The 21,908-nt window shown below is 42.4% G+C and overlaps 4 protein-coding genes across 4 annotated transcripts; 2 read left to right on the top strand and 2 right to left on the bottom strand.

The window, feature by feature from the left end:
• Positions 1-79: 79 nt before the first annotated feature.
• utp25 (UTP25 small subunit processor component) lies at positions 80-4,252 on the bottom strand. Its single transcript, XM_028395440.1, has 12 exons — positions 4,113-4,252; positions 3,801-3,840; positions 3,522-3,708; positions 3,201-3,446; positions 3,038-3,126; positions 2,530-2,940; positions 2,214-2,430; positions 1,914-2,116; positions 1,514-1,696; positions 1,277-1,386; positions 908-1,153; positions 80-618 (listed from the first exon to the last, which is right to left on the bottom strand). Exons 1-12 carry the CDS (start codon positions 4,211-4,213, stop codon positions 363-365), a joined length of 2,289 nt encoding a protein of 762 aa, XP_028251241.1. The 5' UTR covers positions 4,214-4,252; the 3' UTR covers positions 80-362.
• Positions 4,253-7,058: 2,806 nt separating this feature from the next.
• tmem151bb (transmembrane protein 151Bb) lies at positions 7,059-8,957 on the top strand. The gene is made up of 2 exons (XM_028395441.1): positions 7,059-7,136; positions 7,548-8,957. The coding sequence occupies exons 1-2, from the start codon at positions 7,059-7,061 to the stop codon at positions 8,955-8,957; spliced, it is 1,488 nt and encodes a 495-aa protein (XP_028251242.1).
• Positions 8,958-11,381: 2,424 nt separating this feature from the next.
• mtres1 (mitochondrial transcription rescue factor 1) lies at positions 11,382-13,341 on the top strand. The gene is made up of 4 exons (XM_028396202.1): positions 11,382-11,456; positions 12,101-12,539; positions 12,796-12,868; positions 12,967-13,341. The coding sequence occupies exons 1-4, from the start codon at positions 11,438-11,440 to the stop codon at positions 13,147-13,149; spliced, it is 714 nt and encodes a 237-aa protein (XP_028252003.1). The 5' UTR covers positions 11,382-11,437; the 3' UTR covers positions 13,150-13,341.
• Positions 13,342-13,415: 74 nt separating this feature from the next.
• bend3 (BEN domain containing 3) lies at positions 13,416-18,306 on the bottom strand. Its single transcript, XM_028396201.1, has 4 exons — positions 18,117-18,306; positions 16,568-16,622; positions 16,288-16,469; positions 13,416-16,193 (listed from the first exon to the last, which is right to left on the bottom strand). Exons 2-4 carry the CDS (start codon positions 16,617-16,619, stop codon positions 13,965-13,967), a joined length of 2,463 nt encoding a protein of 820 aa, XP_028252002.1. The 5' UTR covers positions 16,620-16,622; positions 18,117-18,306; the 3' UTR covers positions 13,416-13,964.
• Positions 18,307-21,908: the final 3,602 nt, after the last annotated feature.

The following is a 21,908-nucleotide window of genomic DNA, read 5'->3' on the forward strand; positions in this document are numbered from 1 at the left end:
ACATTGGCACACTCCTTTGGTCTTCTTGATAAATGTTTATCAAAAAGTAAAACTAAAAGTTAATCAGAAAACAAGCAACTTGTAAAATGTAAATAATTTTATATTGTTATGTAACGTAGGAAAATCTTTTGCATTTAACAAATGAGTTATGCATTTTTCACATTTGAAATCTTATCGATGATCTCACTTGCAGTTGAACTTAATAAACAACCTGGGAAGTTTTATGAGCTTCAAACTATGGCTTGATGTTTCTGGGTAGCTTCCAGCTACAACACATCAATAAACATGACGTGGCAACACTGTCCATGTGAGATCAGCAGGCACTGTAAATATCTACTGTTATTTTTATCCATTCAGTGTCATCAGGGTGCTTTGTCATCCCCTCCTGTAATAAAGAGGTGAACAGTCTTGTTGGAGTGCAGCATCTGTCCCGCTCGCTGTGCTCCGGTGATGGCAGCCAGTTTGTGGGCATCGTAGCGGGAGTAGAGGGCAGTGCAGGTCCAGCTGGCCTCCTCCCCCTGCCCCCCTGCTGCTAGCATGTTACATACCTCACTGTAGAAGTGGGGGAAGGAGGGTAATCCATAAAATATCAGGTTTTGGATCCCTCTGATGTTGTACCTAAATAAAATAAAAGTTAAATACAAGGCATTTCAACACCTTTACAACACAAATCAATGTTGACAATTTTGTATGCAACCTCAGTAATGCAGCTATAACCAACCAGAACTCTTTGACCCTTCAGAAATACATAACTGTCAGTCTGACTTTTGAACTCTGCAAGTGTGATTATCAACCCTTTAAATGTAAACTAAAGATTAGCACCTTGAAACTCTTTAAAGGTGATGGTGCGGAAGTGATTCCAGGAATCATTAGCCACCAGAAAATAATATATACATGTGAAACTAACCTCTTGTAGAAGTGAAAGCGTTCAGTGAAGAGGAGGAACTGTTTCTCTCCTTTCTGAAAGAAATGCCTGGCCCGTGACACCTCTGATTTGCTGGAATATTCACAGATGCTGGCGAAGTTCATCTCCTCTTTCTTCATGTAGTTGCGTAAGCGGATGAAGTCAAAGTAAGAAGGGATGTAGATCAGAGTGTGGGACATGACTGAATCCCTGTACTGAGGCAGCACTTTACCCACAAAGAACTCAAAACTGCAGAAAGAACAGAGGAACAGCAGTTGTAAAATGATTTTGTTAAACAACCTCAAAATATCAAGATCATGCCAGATGTGCCTGATCAAAGGGTCGCACAGTAGTTTTTTTCAGGGATTTTACCGAGCATCGTGATCAATGAAGCTGTCAGAGGTGAGCATCTGGAACACATGAGGCAGCTGTACTAGCACCTGGCAAATGGAGCCTGTTTTTGGCATGTTTTTTGTGGCAATCTGTGATAACAGACACAGAAAATATACACACCTACATCATTACTTTTGTAAATGACCTTAAAAGCACTTTTTTGTCAAAAACAAAAAAACAAACTGTTACTGGCGTAAAGTGTATACAGTGACTGACCAGTCCTCGGTAGTTGGCACAGTGTTTGGTGAGAATGTTGTTGATCTGTGGATCCTGGATGGAGCTGAACACCAGAGTCTGCCTGTAGTGTCTGGCCCAGTTGTTCAGGTTCCACATCCTCACCCTGGAAAAGTCCACTCCATGGGAGTCCAGCGGCTGTAGGTTCATGTGCTTCATCAAGTGCTAGTGGAAGCAAGCAATATGATTAAAACAAACCTCAAATATAGTAACGACTGTTGTCTTTGGATACCTAAGTACATAACATATACTATCTGCTCAATTTACTTTTACTGGCATCAATTTGACAACCTATGGCTGTTGAGCAGCAGATGGTGCCACATCTTCCATCAGCAGTTAGACAAAGACAGACTGCTAAACCAGTGTTATGGTGCAGTCTTACCAAAACATGCTCCCAGTTCTGCATGAGGAAAACATCAGCCTGGTCCACCACCAGCAGCTCGATGGAGGACAGGAAGTCAAAGTCTCTCTTGCTTTCTCCTTCTGCTCCCAGCACAGTGCGAAGGCCCAGTGGAGATGCGATGATGATGTCTGATGAGTAGAAGGGGGCATAGAGACGAATGCTACCCTTCACAATGGAGACGCCTGAGGAGGAAGTGCACAGCAACATGGATTCAAAATGGCAGGCTGAGGAGGTTTCTTCAAAGTAGATCAACTTCTTATTTTAGAACATATCTTATACCTATCTTAAAGTGGTCATCCACGTTGCCTGAAAAAATGGCATGGTAGTCATCTGGCCTCTGCAGATTGGGTGGCTTGTCATCAGTTTCTTCTCCAAATTCTTCCTTGAACTTCTTCCTGTTGCCGACCATAATCTTCTTGCCTTTGGCCTCCAGCAGGCTGATGAGCGCATGGACGACTTGCAGCGCACTGCCCCGGAACGGAACAAGAATCAGGACCTGACACATTCATTACAATAGTTAACACAGAAGCCAGCACGGCAAAGGAAAATCTAAGAATATGAATTTGCATAAATGACAGTAGATTTAAGAGTTTACTTTAGGCCTAGTCAGTCCCTGGTCTCTGGGTTCATCCTGTGGCTCAGCTCCAGCTTTAGCGTGAGTTTTCTGCTCTCTTAGCTGCGCATTGTGAGCCAGGACCTGGGAATTGGCCTTCAGTACATGGTTAAGCACATGGAGACAATATGCACTGCGGACTTGTGGGCCCTGCTTAAGAGGACATGTCTCCGGGTAGTACAGATCCTTGTAAGAACCCATCAGGGCCAGCAATTCTAGCTGCAGAGGGCTGATATCTTCAGCCACCCCTTTAGGATTGGAGGACTGGTTGAGATCTTTCCAGCGTGTCTCTAAAAGTTTGTGGAAACCTGGGAGGTTTGTGTCTTTCTGAGGTCCAATAGGCCCAAATTTCTCCAGTGGATTGGTACACAGCAGAGTTCCCAATGTTGACCACTATGTGAGAGAAAGACGTGGACAACAACAGATTTAAAAGTAATTTCAACACAAAAGCTTGCCGTAAATTCAATTGAAGTCATTGTTTAGTTATTACCGTAATCTGAGTCTTTGATTTGCTGGCAGATGTTATCTTCTGCACATCCTCTTCATCTAGTTCCATATCCAAATGCTGTGAGAACATGTCTGTGTATAAAGAATATAAACTATAAAATCTACTGTAAAACCAATAGCAAAGAATTTCATCCTATTTTTCTCACCATTACTGTCTCTGTGCTGTGCAGTGTCTTCAGAGTCCTGTTCTTCTTTACCCATGAAGTTATTCTCCAAGCAGAACTCAGACTCATGCTTCTTGTCTACAAACTCTTCATCTGCTTCTGCCTTTTTTTCTTCATCCTCCTCTTCTACATCTGCTGAAGCCTCTTCTCCGTCTGCAGGTTCCTCCTCTCCTCCTTCATTTTCTTCATCACCATCCTCACTGTCATGCTCAACTCCATCACTGTCCTCTACAAAAAAGGGCACAGACAATTTAAAAATGTTGGACTGTACGGTGTTGAAAGGAGTAGAAATAAACAGCTTACCATCGCCAACCAGCTCCTCCTCTTCCTGTTCATCATCAGTGCTTTCCTCTTCGTCGCTCTGTGCGTTACTCATGGATTGGCTGAGAGTTGAAAGAAGTTTCTGATAGGCTGTTTTCTGCTCTGGTTCGTCCTCCTCTTCATCTTCCAGCTCATCAGACTCTGCATCAGATTGTTCTGGACTTGATGGCTATAAAAGGGGCACAGACAGAACAAACATGTATATGATTTCATGTATTTCATATAAACTGTGGTATTTATTATTTGTACAGTGCTTCTCACCAGCTCCACTATTTCGGTCCTTTCAGGTCTTTCATTTATTCTGAATAAAAAGGTATAAAGAGAAAATCAGACATTTAGACTTTAAAGAGCATATTTGTATGTCGTGTCTCAGTAACCACAGCCCTTTATTTAGCACTTCCGCATGCATTCGTGCTCTATTTTGTGATTATAATACATACAGTAGCCAAACAACACCTTACAGCACCCACTATATCTATTAGGCTAAACTGAGAAACACCAAGCTAGCAGGCTAACATAACAATAACCTATTTTGTTCTTTAAAAACGGACTAGCGCTAGCTGTTCTGCTTACACGTCATGGAATGGATGCTCCTCTCCAAACTCCTTCAAGTGTTTCTTCTGTTTTTTGGATAGATTTGTTAAAAGTTGCTTTGTCTGCTTCCTTTTGCCCATGTTGACACTGTGATGCTACACGTGCGGTGAGAGGAGTGCGTTAACTGAGCTTCTACGTTGGTTGTTGTGTAGCAGAAATATTATTCCGCCATCTAGAGCCGCGGAGTAGAATTACAGTTTTGGAAAAATAATATTGTCAGTTTTTTTTCACATGACAGAATGACAATATTATTAATAATAAATAATAGAAACATTCACTTGATATTTTATTATTCATCATAAATATTAAAAATACTTACTAATACTTTTTGATTCACCTAATTGAACATAAAGTAGGAATACGTATGTACAGATCCCATACCATTATTTGTGTGCAAGCGTTCATTTTATTTTGTAAAACAGAGGAAGACTAATCTATCTTTCATTGGTTTTTGTGTGGGTTTTCTGTGGATAGCTGGTTTTAAAACAGCTGTCTTACAACATAAATGCCATGTGCACTGCAAACATCTACATTTCAATGGTCTTTATAACAAGTTGAATTACTGATCAGGCCTACTTCAGGGTAACGCAAGCCTAATGCAGGTTGCAGTAAAGGTCACCAAAGGTTATCTGGTGTTGCTGTGTGTAATGCACGCTACAGTGCTGGGTTAAGACAAGACACCCAGTCTGTACTCTATCTGCTGTTTGAAAACTAACCTTGATCAATTATTGAACATGGTGATATCAGTTTACTGTTTGCCTGTTTTAGCTGTTACCATGGCAGAAGTTTATCTATTATTAACCACATGGGAGTGTGGTTTTTGTACTCAGGGTATTTTCAGCTCATTTTGACACATCAATGAGGATGTTATTGTTTGATAATTGCGCATCACTATGGATTAGGCTTAAGGAGCACATCTGGCTTTTTTAAATGGGATATGAAAGATGTAAGACATTATATTATATTTCCATGGAGGGGCCAAAACTAAAAGAGGAGAAAGAAAAGACTGGCAAAACAGTTCGGTTTAGAGTAGCATCTGCCAACAGCGGCCGGGTCTTGGCAGAGGTGTTCAAGGATGAGAGGGCTTGGTGTGGCTCAGTGTCGGAGTCAGTGGACTCTGACTGCAACAGCAGCCCAGAGATAGAGCCGGGCAGCTCGCTCCCCATCAGTGAGGCAAACAGCCACCTGAACGGTCTGGTAGTGGAAACTGGTGTGGAGGAGAATGGCTGTGAACCTGATGACCTGCTTTTGTATGCCAGTGCCAAGAGAGAGATGTTCTTCAGCAACAAGAGGATCAATATCTGTAGTAAGAACGGGACCATTCGAGGAGTGAGGAACAAAGTGAGCGCAGGCCAAGTGCTTTTCAACAACCTTTCCAACATGTACTCCGTAAGTAGCTCTGGAAGAGGCATGAGATCTGAGATCTGACCCTGGATTTTTCCTTATCATTGTCTTTTTACCTTTAAGGGTTCCTTGCGTCATCAGAAGAGGAGACCCTGGGAAAAGGAGTGAAAAAGTGTGGCGCTTGTAGATTGTCTTTTTGCAGAATGTGGGTATAAAAATACAGCCCACTGTAAAATGATTATAATGAATGGCAGCCTATGCAGATAAAAAAAAACTGAACATTTCTTTCACTCTGAGGCTTTGAAATGGTTTTTGTATTTATTTATTTTTTAGATGTTGTAATAGTGACCAAGAATTTCATATGAATTTAATATTTGAACCAACTCTTTCATGGCGTGTTGGCGAACATGCATGGTTTTTTCTAAAGCATTTTATAATGATGTTTATGCAATATTGGATTGGATGCACAGATATGATGTCAAACATGTGATTCACATAAACCATAAACATTCATACACAGGTACAGTATATAGCCTACATTACTGTTCTGCTGCAGTAGATCTTTGCTTGATGCTGGTTTCTGGAAACATTTTGTTTGCTGCTTTTATTAAAACACTTTTCAAAACATTCACATATCAACATGACTGGTAGTATCCAACAATTATATTAGAATTTGAGGTACATAAAAAGGTGTGCAGGGTGTTGGATTAAAAGGTTAGATAAGCAATGCATGACAACTTTATACTTTGATATTTATAAGGAAAGTACTAAACCACTCTCAGCTGTGTTTAGTACATATGTTAAGCTGCATTATTTTGATTATTGATTAACCTAATGTTTATTGTTCTGGTTGATTTAATTCACATTTTAAGTTTTTTTCAGTCAAAAGCCTACAAATATTCATATAATTTATGATGACAGCTAAGACATTGCTATTATGTTCATAGCTTCAATGTTATTATGATTTATTTAGAGGAGCCATGGAAAATGTTCAGTGAGCAACACGTGATGTGATTCTAAGAGAATATATGTGGAAAAGTTGATGAGCAGGCGGATTATGTTTCACCACAACACATCAACACGTTTACTCTGCCGAAAACAAGTGCCCAAATTAAAGAGTCGCTCCGTGTGGATGGACTTCCCCTTTAAGTGGCAGATTTATGCACCGTTTACACCTGCTTCAGTCAGCACCACGGACAGCGACCCTGCCAGCTCTCCACAGACCGTCACCTCCCGCAGACGATGCGCGCACAGCGGGCCCTGAGGGGCAGGGCATCCTCATTTTGTAATGACGACCAGCTAATACAGCATAATCTACCATTATGTTACTGCGGCGCTGACAGCTAAACAGTGCAGGGCAGGAGATGCGGGCTTTTCCTATAGACACACCCCCGCGTTTTTTTTTCCTTCATCCAGATCCGTTTATATTTATGTTTCACCGATGTCTCGGCTCGTCTCTCTAAATGATAGCATATGCGACAAGTAGCTCGTCTTGGTTGATGGCACGCTGCGGAGAAAGGTAGTGAAACCATCTCTTCCTACTCCACGCCCTGTCATCAGTATCAATAGCATCCCGGCACCATGTCTCCTCCAGCATCGGCTGCGACAGCGAGCGAAAGCAGCACCACCACCGTGTTCGAGGAGGACACCAGAGAGGAGGTATCATTTTGTGGAGTCCTTTTTGTTTTTTTTAGGGAGAGAAAATGCCTTTTGTTGTGCTCTTGTCGCAGAACAGTGCATGTGAATTATTGCTGTCTCAGTTTTGACGGGCCTGTATTGATCATTATGGAGTAAAATAAACATTCAGCCAGCGTCATTACCTGTGCTTCACCTCTCCCCTGTTGAAGCTGGCCTGTAATGTCTCCATGCAGCACTTAAACCAGGAAAACAACCGTCCAGCAGAGACATAGAATGACAGGAAGTGCCTGCATGAAATGTCTTATTTGTCTTACTACCAGCCCTGTTCTGTTAGTTTAGTCTAAGTAATTATGAAGAAAATCAGTTGCAGTGACCAAACTGAGAGTGTGTGTGTGTTTTTTTTATTTGTTTGTTTGTCTTTTGACTTAACAGCAAAGACCCCTGAAGCAATCTCTAAGCAAGTCCTTGTGTCGGGAGAGTTTTTGGAAATGCCTCCTCCTGTCTGTCCTTATGTATGGCTGCATGGGTGCGATGGTTTGGTGTCATGTCACCAAGGTGACCCGCCTCACCTTTGATAATGCCTTCAAAGCAAAGTCCATGATGTACCATGACAGCCCCTGTTCTGATGGCTACATCTACATCCCTCTGGCTCTTCTGGGTATGCTCTATTTGGTTTACCTAGTGGAGTGTTGGCACTGTCATGTGAAGAATGAGCTGCAGCACAAAGTGGATGTGGAGGGCATATATGAGCGCATCCAGAGGATGCAGCAGGCTAAACCCTGCATCTGGTGGAAGGCCATCAGCTACCATTATGTTCGCCGAACTCGACAGGTAACGCGCTACCGCAATGGAGACGCCTACACTAGCACACAGGTTTACCATGAACGTGTCAACACCCATGTGGCGGAAGCTGAATTTGACTACAGTCACTGTGGGGTCAAAGATGTGTCTAAACAGCTACTAGGCTTGGAGAAGTCCGCACTGACAAAGATGCGGTTCACCAAGTGCTTTAGTTTTGCTAACGTAGAGTCAGAGAATTCCTACCTTACACAGAGAGCAAGGTTCTTCACTGACAATGAGGGCCTTGACGACTATTTGGAAGCCAGGGAGGGCATGCATCTGAAAAATATTGACCTGAAGGAGTATGTGTTGGTGCTCTCTAACCCAGACCACCACCCCTGGTATCTGTCCCAATATGTCTTCTGGTTCGCCTCATTCCTCATGTTCTCCTGGCCTCTCAGAGTCTTCACGGAGTATCGCACTGCGTATGTCCACTACCGCGTGGAGAAGCTTTTTGGGCATGACTATCTTCCTGTGACCCCCTGTGATGATCGACCATATTGGCGTCGTATCCCTCGTGTTAACACCATTGACAGCACAGAACTAGAATGGCATATTCGGTCCAACCAGCAGCTGGTGCCCAGTTACTCAGAGGCTGGCCTGATGGACCTGGCCCAGTGCCCGTCCAGTTTCAGTGGAATTCGTCAGAACTGCGAGCGTTGCCACAGAGCCATCAGTTGCTCCTCTGTGTTCTCCAGGAGTGCCCTCAGCATCTGTACTGGTGCCAGCTCCCGCATCCCCTTCAGTGGCAGTCGCTTCTCCTTGGCCCGACGCTATGGCTCCCAGCGCAGCTGCTTCTGGAGGAGTGGCAGCTTGGACGACCAGGAGAGCCCCAGCGAAAACACCCGCTGCCTATCAGAGCGCCTAACCACAGACGACGAGGAACCCCCTGACTACGAGGATGCACTTTGCTACCCAGTGCTCATCGTCCACTGCAATGAGAATTGCCACAACCACAGATCTTTTCACAGAAATGGGTCCTGTGTGGAGACCTCCTTATGATTATGCATGGGATGTTTCTGTAGCATACAAACAGTTTGGACATGCTGTATTGTTGCTGTATTGTAAACAATTACCTGAATGTGTGAATCACCAAAGCAATAGCAACAACCCACATATGAGTGAAGAACAGAGTCAACTTTGTGAACATGCTTAAGTACACACACATGGAAACATAATATCTGCTCAGCTTCCAGTGAACACCAAGGAGGCACAGACTGTTATACTGTACACCATTAGCTTCTAAGAAATGTACAGCATTACCTCATAAGGCCAATTTAGCGGTCACAGTGGACAGGCTGAGAAAGCTGGAGACAGTTTGAATGATTTTTATTAACAACTAAATGGAATCAATGACAGCAATAACTGTGACAAAACTGAAAAGAGGAAAATCAGTCACATATGTGTGGCTTATGCATATCACATAAGAGACAATATGGACAAAGTGACTGATGAACTCACTCATTGTTTCTCTAATGTTTGAACTATGTATTCACTATTTGAAGTATTTTTTTTTCTATCTACTTGCCACATCATCTAATTCTTTCAACTTTTTCCAGAATGCCTTTTAACAACTTCACAGGAACACGCTCATTTAGCGTGACACAACAAAGATAGGACGACTGTTGGTGCTACATGGCAGCTCCTGAGAGAAGCATCCCCGTCTGGTGCATGTTGAGTGACTGACACATACATGTTACGTTTACAGCTGGTGCTTCTGTTTCATATTGCCCAGCGAACCTCCAGTGTATATGTAGGGAATTCAATGTTGTTTTACCATTAGCCTGTCTTGACCAATCCAGAAACTGAAATTCATATGGACAGACTGATACATTCGTAGCCTAGGATGGAGGGAGTTGTGCATCTTTTGTTACAGAAACAAGCAAAAAGTGTAAAGTCAAAAACATGTGTGATATTTCCTCTGAGGGATAAAAGCACAGCATTGACAGTCACCTGTTACCTCAGTCTCAAGTGCTTATCATCCAAGGAGCTCTGAGGATATGATGAAACACTCTCTGGTGACAAAGAAGGACAAATCTCCGAGAACTCCTGAGAGGATGACCTCCTTCTTTTGTTATGGAAAGGGTATACTGCTGCCGGACTACCTGTAAAATGGGACTGCTATGATAGCTATGGGAGAAAAACAAGAAGATTCAGTGTGGCAGGTTGCTTCTCCACCAGGCTCCAGCCCAGGAGTCCAGTGATGATGGCTGCCATCCAGAGAGGAGGATTTGAACTCCTCCAATGTGGCCCTATTCTCCTGATTTGGCACCTTCAGACTACTACCTCTTTCCTAAGAAGAAGAAGGATCTCAGTGTTATTGACAGTACTTATGGTGCCAGTGCTAAAAATGTGCTAGGTTTTCTTATATATGTGTTCTCCACCGAGGAACACAAAGGTATTGATCATCTCTCATAAAACAATGGATTTTGTCTAAGATAGGACTTTTCCGCTGTTTACTGCCATGACAAAACTTGCCAGCGACTGTGGTACAAACATCCATCATCACATTGTACATGTGGACAGAAAAGATAGGACTGGTTTACATGCATTAACAGTACATTTCAGATCATAACATCATTTAATCCATGCCTGAAATTGCATGATTTCACTGCTGAGACACTGTGTTAGAAACCATCAAACACACATGAATGTAAACCACCAGCATATATGATATACTGTAGTATATGTCCATTATGTGTCTATAGTAAAGGAATAATACTTCATTTTTAATCTGTAAAAAGGTGATTTCACTGTCCAGTGTGTATTGAACGTGCTCAACATGAGACATTGATTTACCTGGCAAATCCCTGACTCTTCTGAGTAGAGTTTACAGGCAGTATTATGCAAGGATGTAAATGCACTTAATGTTTACACATGGACATTATACAAACTTTGTAATACAGAATTCTTTTTTACAACCTCTAATGAGGAACATTTTATTTGCATTCTAGCAGTTATTGTTTTTTTTCTGACATTGTTTTCAGTAATGTAGTGACACCAGTATTATACACTTGATGCAAGTGAAATTAGACATTATGACATATAGTGGAGCCAAATGTTGATGTAAATTCTCTTACAGTAATATCTAAGCTAAAATATTAAGTTACAAATGTCAACATCATTAGGCTATAATCAAACGGGCTGTATAAATAACTTGATTACATTTTAAAAAACATGATGTATTTGAATTTATCTTATGCTGGAAAAATAAAAGTTGCAATAAATGTCTGGGATGCACACCTGTGTATTTCCTGAATGGCTGAATTCATTACAGATACGTTTTGAACACCACTATAAAAATTTATATACATCCCATTATGACAATAAAGAGTGAAAATGAATGACAATGAAAAGAAATTCAACTTCCGCTTTATCATAATATGTAGTTCCCCGTCCATACGGTAGGGGGCGGTGCTTTTATATCAGCTGTTGTTGCAGGCACCACACATAGAGAAAGCGACGAAGAACGGTGGTAAGCGATGAAAGGTTATTCCATAGGTGAGTGTGCTTCAAGCCATCGCTGCATGTTCGTACCTTCACATATGAATAAAAGACAGTGAAGCAGAACTCACCGTGCTTAGTCATGGAACCAGAAGGTCCAGGTGGATTGCACTTACACTGAAATGAGGCCACGAAATCACAGAAGAGAAGTAAAGCTAGTTAGCTGTAGCTGTTTAGCTTGTTTTCTACCTTTAAGTATGCCTATAAATATATAATCCTGGGCCTAGCAGTGAGCGCCAGTACTTAGTATTATTATTATTATTCGTATGGCATAAACTAATATAAAGAAATACGAATTCTAGAATTACGAACTGTTGTTATGATTCCAGACTCGTGTCAACCATTGGCATGGCGACCAACCAAACTTTACTTCCGGAATTGACAAATTTATTAAAGCCTTACTGGCATTGTCTTTTTACAGAATGCAAATGCAGCCGAGTTAAAAGTAAAATATTATTATTCACGAACGACACACACACCCGGAGCAAGAAATCAAGTGAAGCCTTTATTTTGAAGGAACCGAAAAAAGATATTCAGATGCTCTGTTATTCTTAGATTTATTCAATGATGTGTAACTCCAAATGCAAAGAAATCAGTCCACGAAGGTCATTTATAATAGTGCCTTCTCTTTATTTTTTTAGTGAGTGGCTGGAGTACCAACATGCAAAGTTTGGTCGTGCAGGCACTTGCCATGAGGCAGCTGGGAAGGTTGAATCCTCGCCACTTGCTGGCTGCTGGATATGGACTGAGGCAGAATGAGTGGTGTCCCAGGACCATTCACACACGGCAGCTGTGGGGCTGCTCGTCTTTCCCCACACTCGGCTGTCACAGGCCTGCTCTCCGTGGCAGAGACTCTTTCAGGAATTGGTCTGTTCATCATCTGAGGTTTAAAAGCAGCAAGAAGAAAGGTACTTATAGAGCAACGCAGGAGGAGGACGATGAAGAAACACAAGACCCAGAGGACAGTGATTATGAGGACAATGATCCAAACCTACCAAAAGACTATAAGGACATGGAGAAATATGTGCCGTCTTTTCGTTATGATATCATTATCAAATCTGGCTTGGACATAGCACGCAAGTGAGTCGGTGCATGTTTACTGCTCTCACAGATATGGAGGCCATCTTTTCTTGTAGCTGTCTGAACCTTTAACATCTCAGGTCAGATGGATAAACAAGGTGGTTGAGATGAATCATGACATGTTTAGCCTATAGAGGACCACAGCTACTTTTCCATAGTTTGATACGTTGTGAGGTTTGTGCTAACGTAACATTGATTTAAGAGAAGACAGCAATAGTAGAGAGCAAAGGTCTAATCTTATTGTGTCTTATAACAGCAAAATCGAAGATGCCTTCTACAGCGAGAAGCTCAGGCTAAATGGTCAGAAACTTGTCAAGAAAAGTAAAGCGGTAAGTAATTCAGATTTTCACATTCGTATAACCCGTCCTCTTGTTCATTTCTTTGTTTGATTGCTGCAATTACAACTGATGTTTTGTACTTTGTTCAGGTCAAAGTTGGGGACACCTTGGACCTGGTGCTGTCAGAGAACCAAGCAGAAAACACAGTTACTTTGATGCGAGTCGTCCTCAGAAAGGTTTATACTGAAACCAGCACCACTGAAAAGTACAAAGTTGTTGTAAGGCGCTGGAAAAGTCTTGAGCTTACTAAAGATGAGGCCTTTAAGCTATGAGCCCACATTGGACTGTACTGATGGTAGTATCATTGGCCAACAACATGAGAAATGAGGGCTGTTCACCTGTTCTCCAACAACTTTGGATTACTAAAATGTAAGGTAAAGGCTAGCAGTTCTCAGTGGTTGTAGAGATTAAGCAGTTCTATACTGTGAGTCTACCACAATAAAGGTGCACTTTGAGGTTTTGAACATCACGTCCTCATCATCATTTGGTTGGAGTACTGCCATAAAGTCAAACATACCTAACATAGGAACCGTTTATATGTAAAGAACCCAGCTACATGTTGTATTTATAGATGTGTTTTTATTAGAAATAGGTTATCATGAGCCATTGTCATGTTAAATTATCTTTATAAACTTCTATAAGAAGGCTTAACATAAGCACATTGTTATTAAAACAGTGGTGGCACAATGCTACATCAGTAACTGCAATGGAAATACATCACATAGTCGTGATTCATTTCTATTCATAGAGCAAATGTGTGATCTATGCTGTTAGCTACTACCATTGGTTTTAAGGCTACATTTATCAACAAAGTATGTTAGATAAGCTATGACAGTTTTGGCTTATAAATAGGAGCAGTTTTAGTTTTTTTTTTTGTTTTTATATTGAACAATAATAAGACTACGTAAACTCTAACATCTACTGCTGTAGCCAAAAGGTAAAATATGAGTAAGAATACTACCGAATAAACAGCTTGGCTTCATCCTACATAGGACAGTCTGTAAAAGTTCAACAATGCATTTTCAGCTTATATACTGTGCAATCATTTGTATGACATAAAGTGTTGACTAAATGTAAAGTACTATAACTAGGACACAGTGCTCGACCTCTTGGCCTTTTTAAGAATGTCACACTTCTTGCGATTAGGGCGCCGGCAGCGCTCGTCAATGCTTGGCACACACTCATAGTGCCACACCTCCTCCATCTTATCCACAGGATACACTGCTTCCACATAGTGACGGATCAATCTCAGTCTCACAGGGTCAAGCTGCTTCTTATTGCAGGCTCCTGAATGGTTGTACTGCAGCCGCAGGTTCTCCTGGGTGAAGAGCTCAGGGAAGAGGCGCACCAATAGACGGGCAGCAAAGTTCCCAACAGAGAGAGACTGCTGGACAATTTCCCGTACCTCAGTGTCTGAGAGCAGGTAGAGAGAGGGAACAGGGAAGTCAGGTTTGGAAACAGTCAATTCATCAAGGGGGATTTTACAAAAGTCTTTGCTACTTTTCTCAGGCGGTAAAGAAGGAATATCTTGATCATCTCTGCTCTCTGGATTGAACTGGTTCATCTGGCACAGAAAGTCCTGCTCTGACTCGTGTCCATACACTTTGCGTTGCTGCAGGTAAGATCTCCTCTGTTCTGTGTCACGTCTCCTGCACCTCTCGTCAAGTTTGCCCACAAATTCTAACATCCACACTCTGTCGTTCTTGGCCCGAGGATAGACCAGCTGCACATAATGACGGATCAGGTTTACACGGACAGGGTCAAGCTGCTTTTTCCCAAGAGAGCCACTGCAGTTATACTGCTTTCTAGCATTCTCATGGGTAAAGAGCTCAGGGAACATGAGAACCAGAAGCCGAGAGGCAAAGTTCCCAATCGACAAGCTACATTCATAGTTGTTCTTTAGCTGTTCCCTCGACAATATGTACTCTTCGGGAACAGGAAAATCGGGAAGAGGAATCTCCAGATTGTCAAAGTCCACTGGTGTAAGCAGTGACTTTTTGGACTTGCGACCGGGTCTTTCAAATTCGCTCACTTCTGGAACCTTTATGATGGAAACATCTTCAGGAAGGCTGGCCAGGTCATAGCTCTCATCGTTCATATTGTCAGGCTCACTCCCATTGCCATTACTGTGGGGACCCTCGAGTGCATCTTCCATGTGCTGAATGCACACCTGAAGCCAACTGTCCTCGGGGACATCGGGAAAATTTGCTTCCATGTATTTTCGTATTATTTCCATCTTTTCAGAGTCAAGAATCATCTGTCCCACGCTACTGAAACTGCTGAAGCCTTCAGGAATTTTCCCCTCCTCAAAAACCTCTGGGAAGAGACGGTGCATAAGAAAAATAACAAAGTCCTCAGGGTTGGAGACTTCATCCAACTCCTCTGTGGCTTGTGCACTGAATGCAAGGTCTGATATAGCCAGGCTGCCCTGCTGGTTATCTAGAGGTATATGCTCCTCCTGACCCTGCTCATTAATGAAACAATAGGTCTGAGGATGCTCAGCTTTGATCCCAGCACCTGTGATTGCATGCTTCCTGAGCAGCCGAGCACTCTCCATGTCCCTCTGCGCCCAGAAGCGATTAAAAAAGTCATTAATCTGAAGGAGGCATTCTTCCTGCCAGACATTGTTGTTTTTAATGGAGGGATAGCACACCTGGACATAGTTACGAATTAGCTGCAGGTGTAGAGACTCCAGAGTTCTTTTGCTTGCCATGCAGTCATGAGAGCACTCTCTGGCTTTGAACAGCTCCGGGAACAGATGCACTAGTAGACGACACCCAAGCTCCCCTGCACTGGATGTCTGCTCCATCAGCTGATTCAATTCATCACTTGTTAGCAGATATTCTGGGGGAGGCTGGAACTCTGTCACCATCTCACCTGGTTTGATCTGCTTCTTTATCCGCATGACTTCGAGGGTTAACAAGTCCACTTTACTATGCAGTTGTGTCATGCTTGAATTTAAGGTATTCAGAATGAAAAACATTTTCTCAATCAGCGGATAAAGGCTAGAGTCTGTCGTTGAAGCCTGTCCTGGAGTGTCTGTGTTAGGGAAGGTCTCCATCGCTCCATTTTGCTCTGTACTTTGAAGTTTGGACGACAGGATGCTGCTGTAGTTGAGCTGATTCAAGCCACCATGACTGGCTTGCTGCTCCAGACTTGGCGTGTTCCTCTTCTCTGAGATCCTATGGGAGATACTGAAGAGAGGCTTTCTGTAGGAGATCCTGGATTTCTCCTGGACACAGTCTCTCTTCTCTCCAGTTGTGGTGAGACAAAGAGGCTCGTGTCCACTGCTCTCATCTAACAAGTGACGCCGCATCTAGACAGAATAAAAGAAACATTCAAATGTTCATGCCAGGTACATATGTGACAGAAACCTTGCTGTCTTCTCTTGATGAAACTCAGGATTTTACCTCGCTGGACACTTTGGCTCTCTTGCTGCTGGTGGACTGGTCAGTATGTGTGCCCATCTCGGCAGATGTCCTTTTACCAGCCTCGGTGACACTCTGTGGAGATCCTCCTCCATGCGCTTTAGATGTCTGACAAATAGCAAAGTCTTCCGTCTCTTCCTTAACATCTTGGACATGCTTGTGATCTGCAAAAGAAGTGAGAGTTATATTTCCTTCCTTCCTACCTTGTTCTGATGGGAATAAATTAGGATACTTTCTGCAGAGGCGAGGGTGCAGAACTTGCCTTTCTCAAGCATCGCTTCATCTGAGATTTCCCCATTCTCACAGGAATTCATAGCCTAGAGACAGATAATAACATAAGAAGTCACAAATATTTATAAATATTATATTATGTGGCAGCAGAGCTAACAAAGTGCTGCTTAAAAGTTTGTGAACACTTTAGAATTGTCTATACTTCTGCATAAATATGACCCAAAACATCAGCTGATTTAGAAGAGAATGCAATCAAAGAAATGAAACATATTCAGGAAAATTAACAAATATTAAATATATACAATATTTAAAGGCCAAATTAGAATCCATCCATGTGTTCAATCAATGGAGGATGTCAGTGAGTGCCCTGTTTTACTTGAGCAACAGTAATCGAAGTCTAATCTTTTTAGCATGTGTTTGTGGAATAAACAGCCCCATAAAGGACCTCACAAAAACAGTTGCTGCTCATCAGGCTGGAAAAGGTTACACAACAATCTCTAAAGAGAATTCAACTGAGATCATCAGGCTCACTCCTGTCAACCAGGAGTCACAACAATCATGTAATAGGCTGTAAAGGAACATGTTGATGAAGATTCTCAGTCATCCAGGTCATCATACGTAGAGAAGATTGAAGCACGGCGTCTGGACTTGCAGTGCTATTGTTTGTAAAGTTTTTACCCAGACCCACCCACTGAGGTCTGTAACCACATATAAACCATGTTTCCCCACCAAACAGTTAGAACTGATGAAGCTGCTTGAATGAGCAGCGAAACATCTTCAAGGAAACTCTACAAGTCCAGACGCCTTGCGTCAATCTTCTATACGCTGTAAAGGAACCTTCCTCACATTGGCTAATGTTGATGGTCATGACTCCATTATCAGGGGAAAACACTGAAGAACCATGGTGGGCATGGCAGGGCTGCCAGGAGGAAGACACTGTTCTCCAAAAAGTACACTACAGCTTTGTCTGCAGTTAGCTGTAGATCATGTGTGTGAGTCACTAATTGATTGATCATGTTATGACATGAATAGTTAATTAAAGTAAATAACCCAGGTGTCAGTTTTACTTGGCTTATCTGAATGCAACCCCAAACTACATGCAAACCGTTATGACAAACACCACGTGATCACTTACAGTCCCGCAGCTAAACACACCATCAGCTGCTGCCATCTGACAACGTCGTGCTTAAATGTACTGTACTGACGGCCCGGTTTCATCTGCAGCAGAAGGCAGATCCATTCTTCAGAAGGGCTTTTGTGGTGCATGCCACCATCAGCCGAGTTTCCTCCTAGCTCCCCTCCAGCATATGAGCAGCTACTTCCTCATTCTTCCGCCCATGAACCCTTGAACCAAAACACCAGCCGTGCGAATCTAAACTCTCCAACCAAACCCCGAGTCCAACTTCCCATTATTATGACAACAACGCTCGTTAATAAAACCCCGCACGGTGTTTCTTTATTATCATTTTTGTTTGTGAATTTTAATGACGCGGCAATGTGTGCGCGAGCGAACCCCCCTCCTGCTTCTGACTCCTGCTTGAATTCACGGTAAACGCGCGTGACCCACGGTCTGAACTCACCTTCACGGGTCCATGTCGTCTTTTGGGACCGTTAACTTGGTGCTGGACATGTCTGCGGACTGTCGCGGCACTTTATTTGCAGGTATTTGTTGTTCTTGTTGTTGATGTTTTTTCTTTTTTTCAATGTCTCGTTCGGCTCCTGTGCTTTCTCGCGTGACGTGACGGAGCGCGCGCTCGCTGTGTCACTTCCGCACAGCTGTGAGGACAAAATAAACCGAACTACAACTTTTAGCTTTTAAAATACTACATGAATGAATACATCATTAACAGAGTCATCATTAAACTCACAGGGATACAGTATAAATACCGGCACTGCTTTTAAAAGGTGCTTGATTACGACTGTCACTGGTGTTTTATGGCAGACCGGACTGGGACAGCTACTGTAGGCTACACACCACCTTGCAGTGTTGGAACAAGGGGAAACAAATAAATAATAATAATAAATGATAATAATAATTAAACAATAATAATTACGACGACCCATCAATAGGTTTGATTGAAATCTCTAATAATTAATAATAGAAATGAAAAAAATGTAGATATGTGTAATTAATTACATTTTCAATGTTATAAATGTGTCTTTAATGTGTATAGCCCTTTGGCTTTTGCTGCTTAAAATGTGCACACAAAAACCTCAATCAATTTTTTTGTTAACCCCAAAATAGGATCCATATCAATTTGGTATTATTAAGTATTGATTTTTAACTTGATTGCTGCTATTCACTTTTTTTTTCCCTAAAATGATTTTTAACCTGCTCTACCTGCTCTACCTCTCCTAAGCATAGACACATACCAGATAGATACCTCTATAAGCTGTCACAGAAGCAACATTATGTGGGCAACATCGCCCTCAAGTGGTTAAAGACTGTAACAACAATAATGCCCCCCAAAAGTGATGTATTGATACTGCATCTGATGATGATGATAAAAATAAAGAGGAGAAACAAATGGAGCGATAACATACTGTTACAACTACCAGAAAAAAAACAGTTAAGAGGCTAAAGCTGATGAGATAAGGTTGAATTACTTTCCTCTGATTACATTAAGAGATGAACAGAGGGCCTCATCCTGTCATAATTCTGTCTTAATCATCGGCTTTTTTTCATGCACACAGTAGCACCCAATGTTCTGTCCCCAGCCACAAATATGTCGATAAGGAGATGATATAACAAGACAACGTGTGGCTGGTGTGGCTCTCATTATTCGGCTAATGAGCTGTCTCCATGGCAGTCTGATCTGTCAGCCAATGAAGCGAGCAGACCCCTTTGCATAGGGGGGGGGCACGGCCCAGGGTCAGCCAGGCAACGGCTTGCGACGAGGGGCCGGTGTGCAGCACTTAACACGGGGAAGAGCTCGTTAAAGTGTCATTTTTGGCCAATATGCTCGTCGTGTTGAAGAGGCCAATCAGCCATACTGTTCCCATCTCCGGAGAATGACTTTCATCCATCACCGTCAGCCATATGATGACATTAGCAGGTGTTTACTGATAGGCCATTCAGAAGAAGACAAATGGAGATTCTAATATCACCTCACAGTCATTTAACACACAACCTTATTCCTAATAGGGTCACAGGAGCTCCAGGCAACTTACCCCAGTGTGCCCCATAATGGAAGCCATCACATGGGTTATCACTGATATACTCATTCATGCATACGAAACTATGACTCAGATTTTATGTTGCAGGGACTTGAAGCCTATATATGGAGATCAAAATCAGATTATCACACCACTGTGAACACGGTTTAAAACCTGCAAATATGTCATTATTTTTAGATCGCTTAGCAACAATATGAAGAAGATTATCAGAGCAACATTGTAGCATCACTTAGAATCTTTCTGTAATGTTTAATCTCAGATAAAATCATCATCGTAGCTGCACCCTCACAAACAAAAAAAAATGTAACTCTGATTTTTGTGTCTTTTTGTTTGAACTTAAGAGCCGATCTGTTTCCAGAATCCCCAGTTTCCAAGTAAAGAGTGTGTGTGTGGATGTGTAATGGAATCTGTTGGACTGTGCTGACCGACTCTCTCCACTGGACCCTGCTGTAATTACACCACTCATCGTCTGGACCGGGGCACACTAGAGCTGCTGTTTCCCACTTCATGTTTTGGATGTAAACTTATAGTCTTGCCAACTCTTGCTTTCATGATACCCAAGACTGTGGAAGCGTAAGCAAACACAGGGTCAGGTTTCTGCTGTGCAGGACATAAAACTCACAAAAAACTCTTTCCTTCCTTATTCTGTTCATTATTTGGGATATGCAGGGGGTATCAAAAGGACGGATGCTGTCAGGGAGGGGAAAAAAAACACGATTTTTTTGTTTCACATAAAACATTTAGCATCACCACAGGAAGAACTCTGTTTTCCTCTTGAAGTTTTAAAAAAAAAACACCCATCCCATCAAATCTTCTGTAGTGTTCAGTTGATTTCTTCTGGGAGCGTGTATGCAACAGTTTCATTGCTCAGGCCAGGCTTCGTCTTCTAAAAAAAAAGTTTTGTTTGGTAACTGTATTTGTCATTCTGGCAGCGACCCAACCTCTTTCCTTGTTTGGTCCTTTTAACTTTCCATGTAACTTTCCTCATGTCTCCTCACGGCGAGGATAAATATTTCATGAACAGCCTGAGGCTTTCCCTGGCACATGCAGTACCTCACTGTACCCAAGCTCAGGGCAGCGGAAACCAAAACAGCAGAGGAAGTGGACTCACACAGCCCAGCAACAGACAGGAGCTAGTTTGTGAAACAGTTCACTACACATCCTCCTCTTGCACTTCAACCCACACCTTCTTCTTTTAGATCTGATCATCACCCTTCTGTTTCTGCCTTAACCTTTCTTCACCTACTGAACCTTCCTCTAACACTTTATTTTAAGTGAATAACTTTTATATAAATCACAGTACGTAACACAGAAGCATGGGATATATATATATAATATATAAAAAAGGCATCAACTAAAGTCACTGTTCATCCTGAAGGGGGCATGGATCATAAGAAACTTCACAGGATTCTGTCATTTTCTAACATTATTGACTCACATTTTATCATAATTCAGTTGACTGATTGTACGTTTTATGGACATCAACATCAACATTGACTGACCTGAATATTTCCCCATTGTATTCACAGGAGCATTTGTTTTGTTTAGGAATGTCAACATGACGCCAGGAGAAGAAGCCGAGTGTGCTTTATGTTTATTATTAATAAAAGTAAATTGCTCTTTGAAACTGATTTACTTGCATTATTATGTTGTTCTACTGTGTAATAAATTCTGGGACTGTATTGTCTAACAAAAGCAGATGTTGTGGCAGGCACAGCAGATAAACTGGAACCTTTCTTCTGACGTCAAATATTTACTTTAATGCAGCTCTAGTGCCAACCTCTTATTTAGAAATTCAAATGAGATGTTCAGGTGTGGAAGCAGCGTTTGCACAGGACCTGCTTTGTTAAGTCTGTACCCTTGGTCTTGTTTTTCTCCCCTCCTGTCTCCAGTGCTCTGTCCTTCAGGTGTGGTCTGGATGTGACAGACAGCTGCCAGCGGTGGCCTGGTTTCACACCTTGGCTGCTGCCTTCCCCCCTCCTCCTCCTCCTCCTCCCTCCGCAGACAGCAGCCTGGGAAACCACAGGCCACCAGGCTGGCGCCAGGCTGTACGGCTTAGAGCAGGGCAGCCGGCCCAATCAATACCTCTGCATTTCCTGTCCATTTGCTCAGGTCTCTTCATTAATAATTACTGCTTGGCGGAGCTTCAATGCGCTCGCTGGCTGGGCCAAGGGGAGAGGCTGGGTGACCTTTCC

The sequence above is a fragment of the Parambassis ranga genome, chromosome 22 (genome assembly GCF_900634625.1).
Source record: "Parambassis ranga chromosome 22, fParRan2.1, whole genome shotgun sequence".
Taxonomy (NCBI): domain Eukaryota; kingdom Metazoa; phylum Chordata; class Actinopteri; family Ambassidae; genus Parambassis; species Parambassis ranga.

Excerpts from the sequence above, each read along its gene's own strand:
- mtres1 (XM_028396202.1), top strand. Across the intron at positions 12,540-12,795 it reads GGCTTGGACATAGCACGCAA|CAAAATCGAAGATGCCTTCT; the intron begins GTGAGTCGGTGC and ends GTCTTATAACAG. Across the intron at positions 12,869-12,966 it reads TTGTCAAGAAAAGTAAAGCG|GTCAAAGTTGGGGACACCTT; the intron begins GTAAGTAATTCA and ends TACTTTGTTCAG.
- bend3 (XM_028396201.1), bottom strand. The coding sequence starts at position 16,619 with ATGAATTCCTGTGAGAATGGGGAAATCTCAGATGAAGCGATGCTTGAG. Across the intron at positions 16,470-16,567 it reads TGAAGCGATGCTTGAGAAAG|ATCACAAGCATGTCCAAGAT; the intron begins GCAAGTTCTGCA and ends CTTCTTTTGCAG. Across the intron at positions 16,194-16,287 it reads GAGCCAAAGTGTCCAGCGAG|ATGCGGCGTCACTTGTTAGA; the intron begins GTAAAATCCTGA and ends TATTCTGTCTAG.
- tmem151bb (XM_028395441.1), top strand. The coding sequence starts at position 7,059 with ATGTCTCCTCCAGCATCGGCTGCGACAGCGAGCGAAAGCAGCACCACC. Across the intron at positions 7,137-7,547 it reads AGGAGGACACCAGAGAGGAG|CAAAGACCCCTGAAGCAATC; the intron begins GTATCATTTTGT and ends TTGACTTAACAG.
- utp25 (XM_028395440.1), bottom strand. The coding sequence starts at position 4,213 with ATGGGCAAAAGGAAGCAGACAAAGCAACTTTTAACAAATCTATCCAAA. Across the intron at positions 3,127-3,200 it reads ACAGCACAGAGACAGTAATG|ACATGTTCTCACAGCATTTG; the intron begins GTGAGAAAAATA and ends CTTTATACACAG. Across the intron at positions 2,431-2,529 it reads AGGGACTGACTAGGCCTAAA|GTCCTGATTCTTGTTCCGTT; the intron begins GTAAACTCTTAA and ends TGAATGTGTCAG.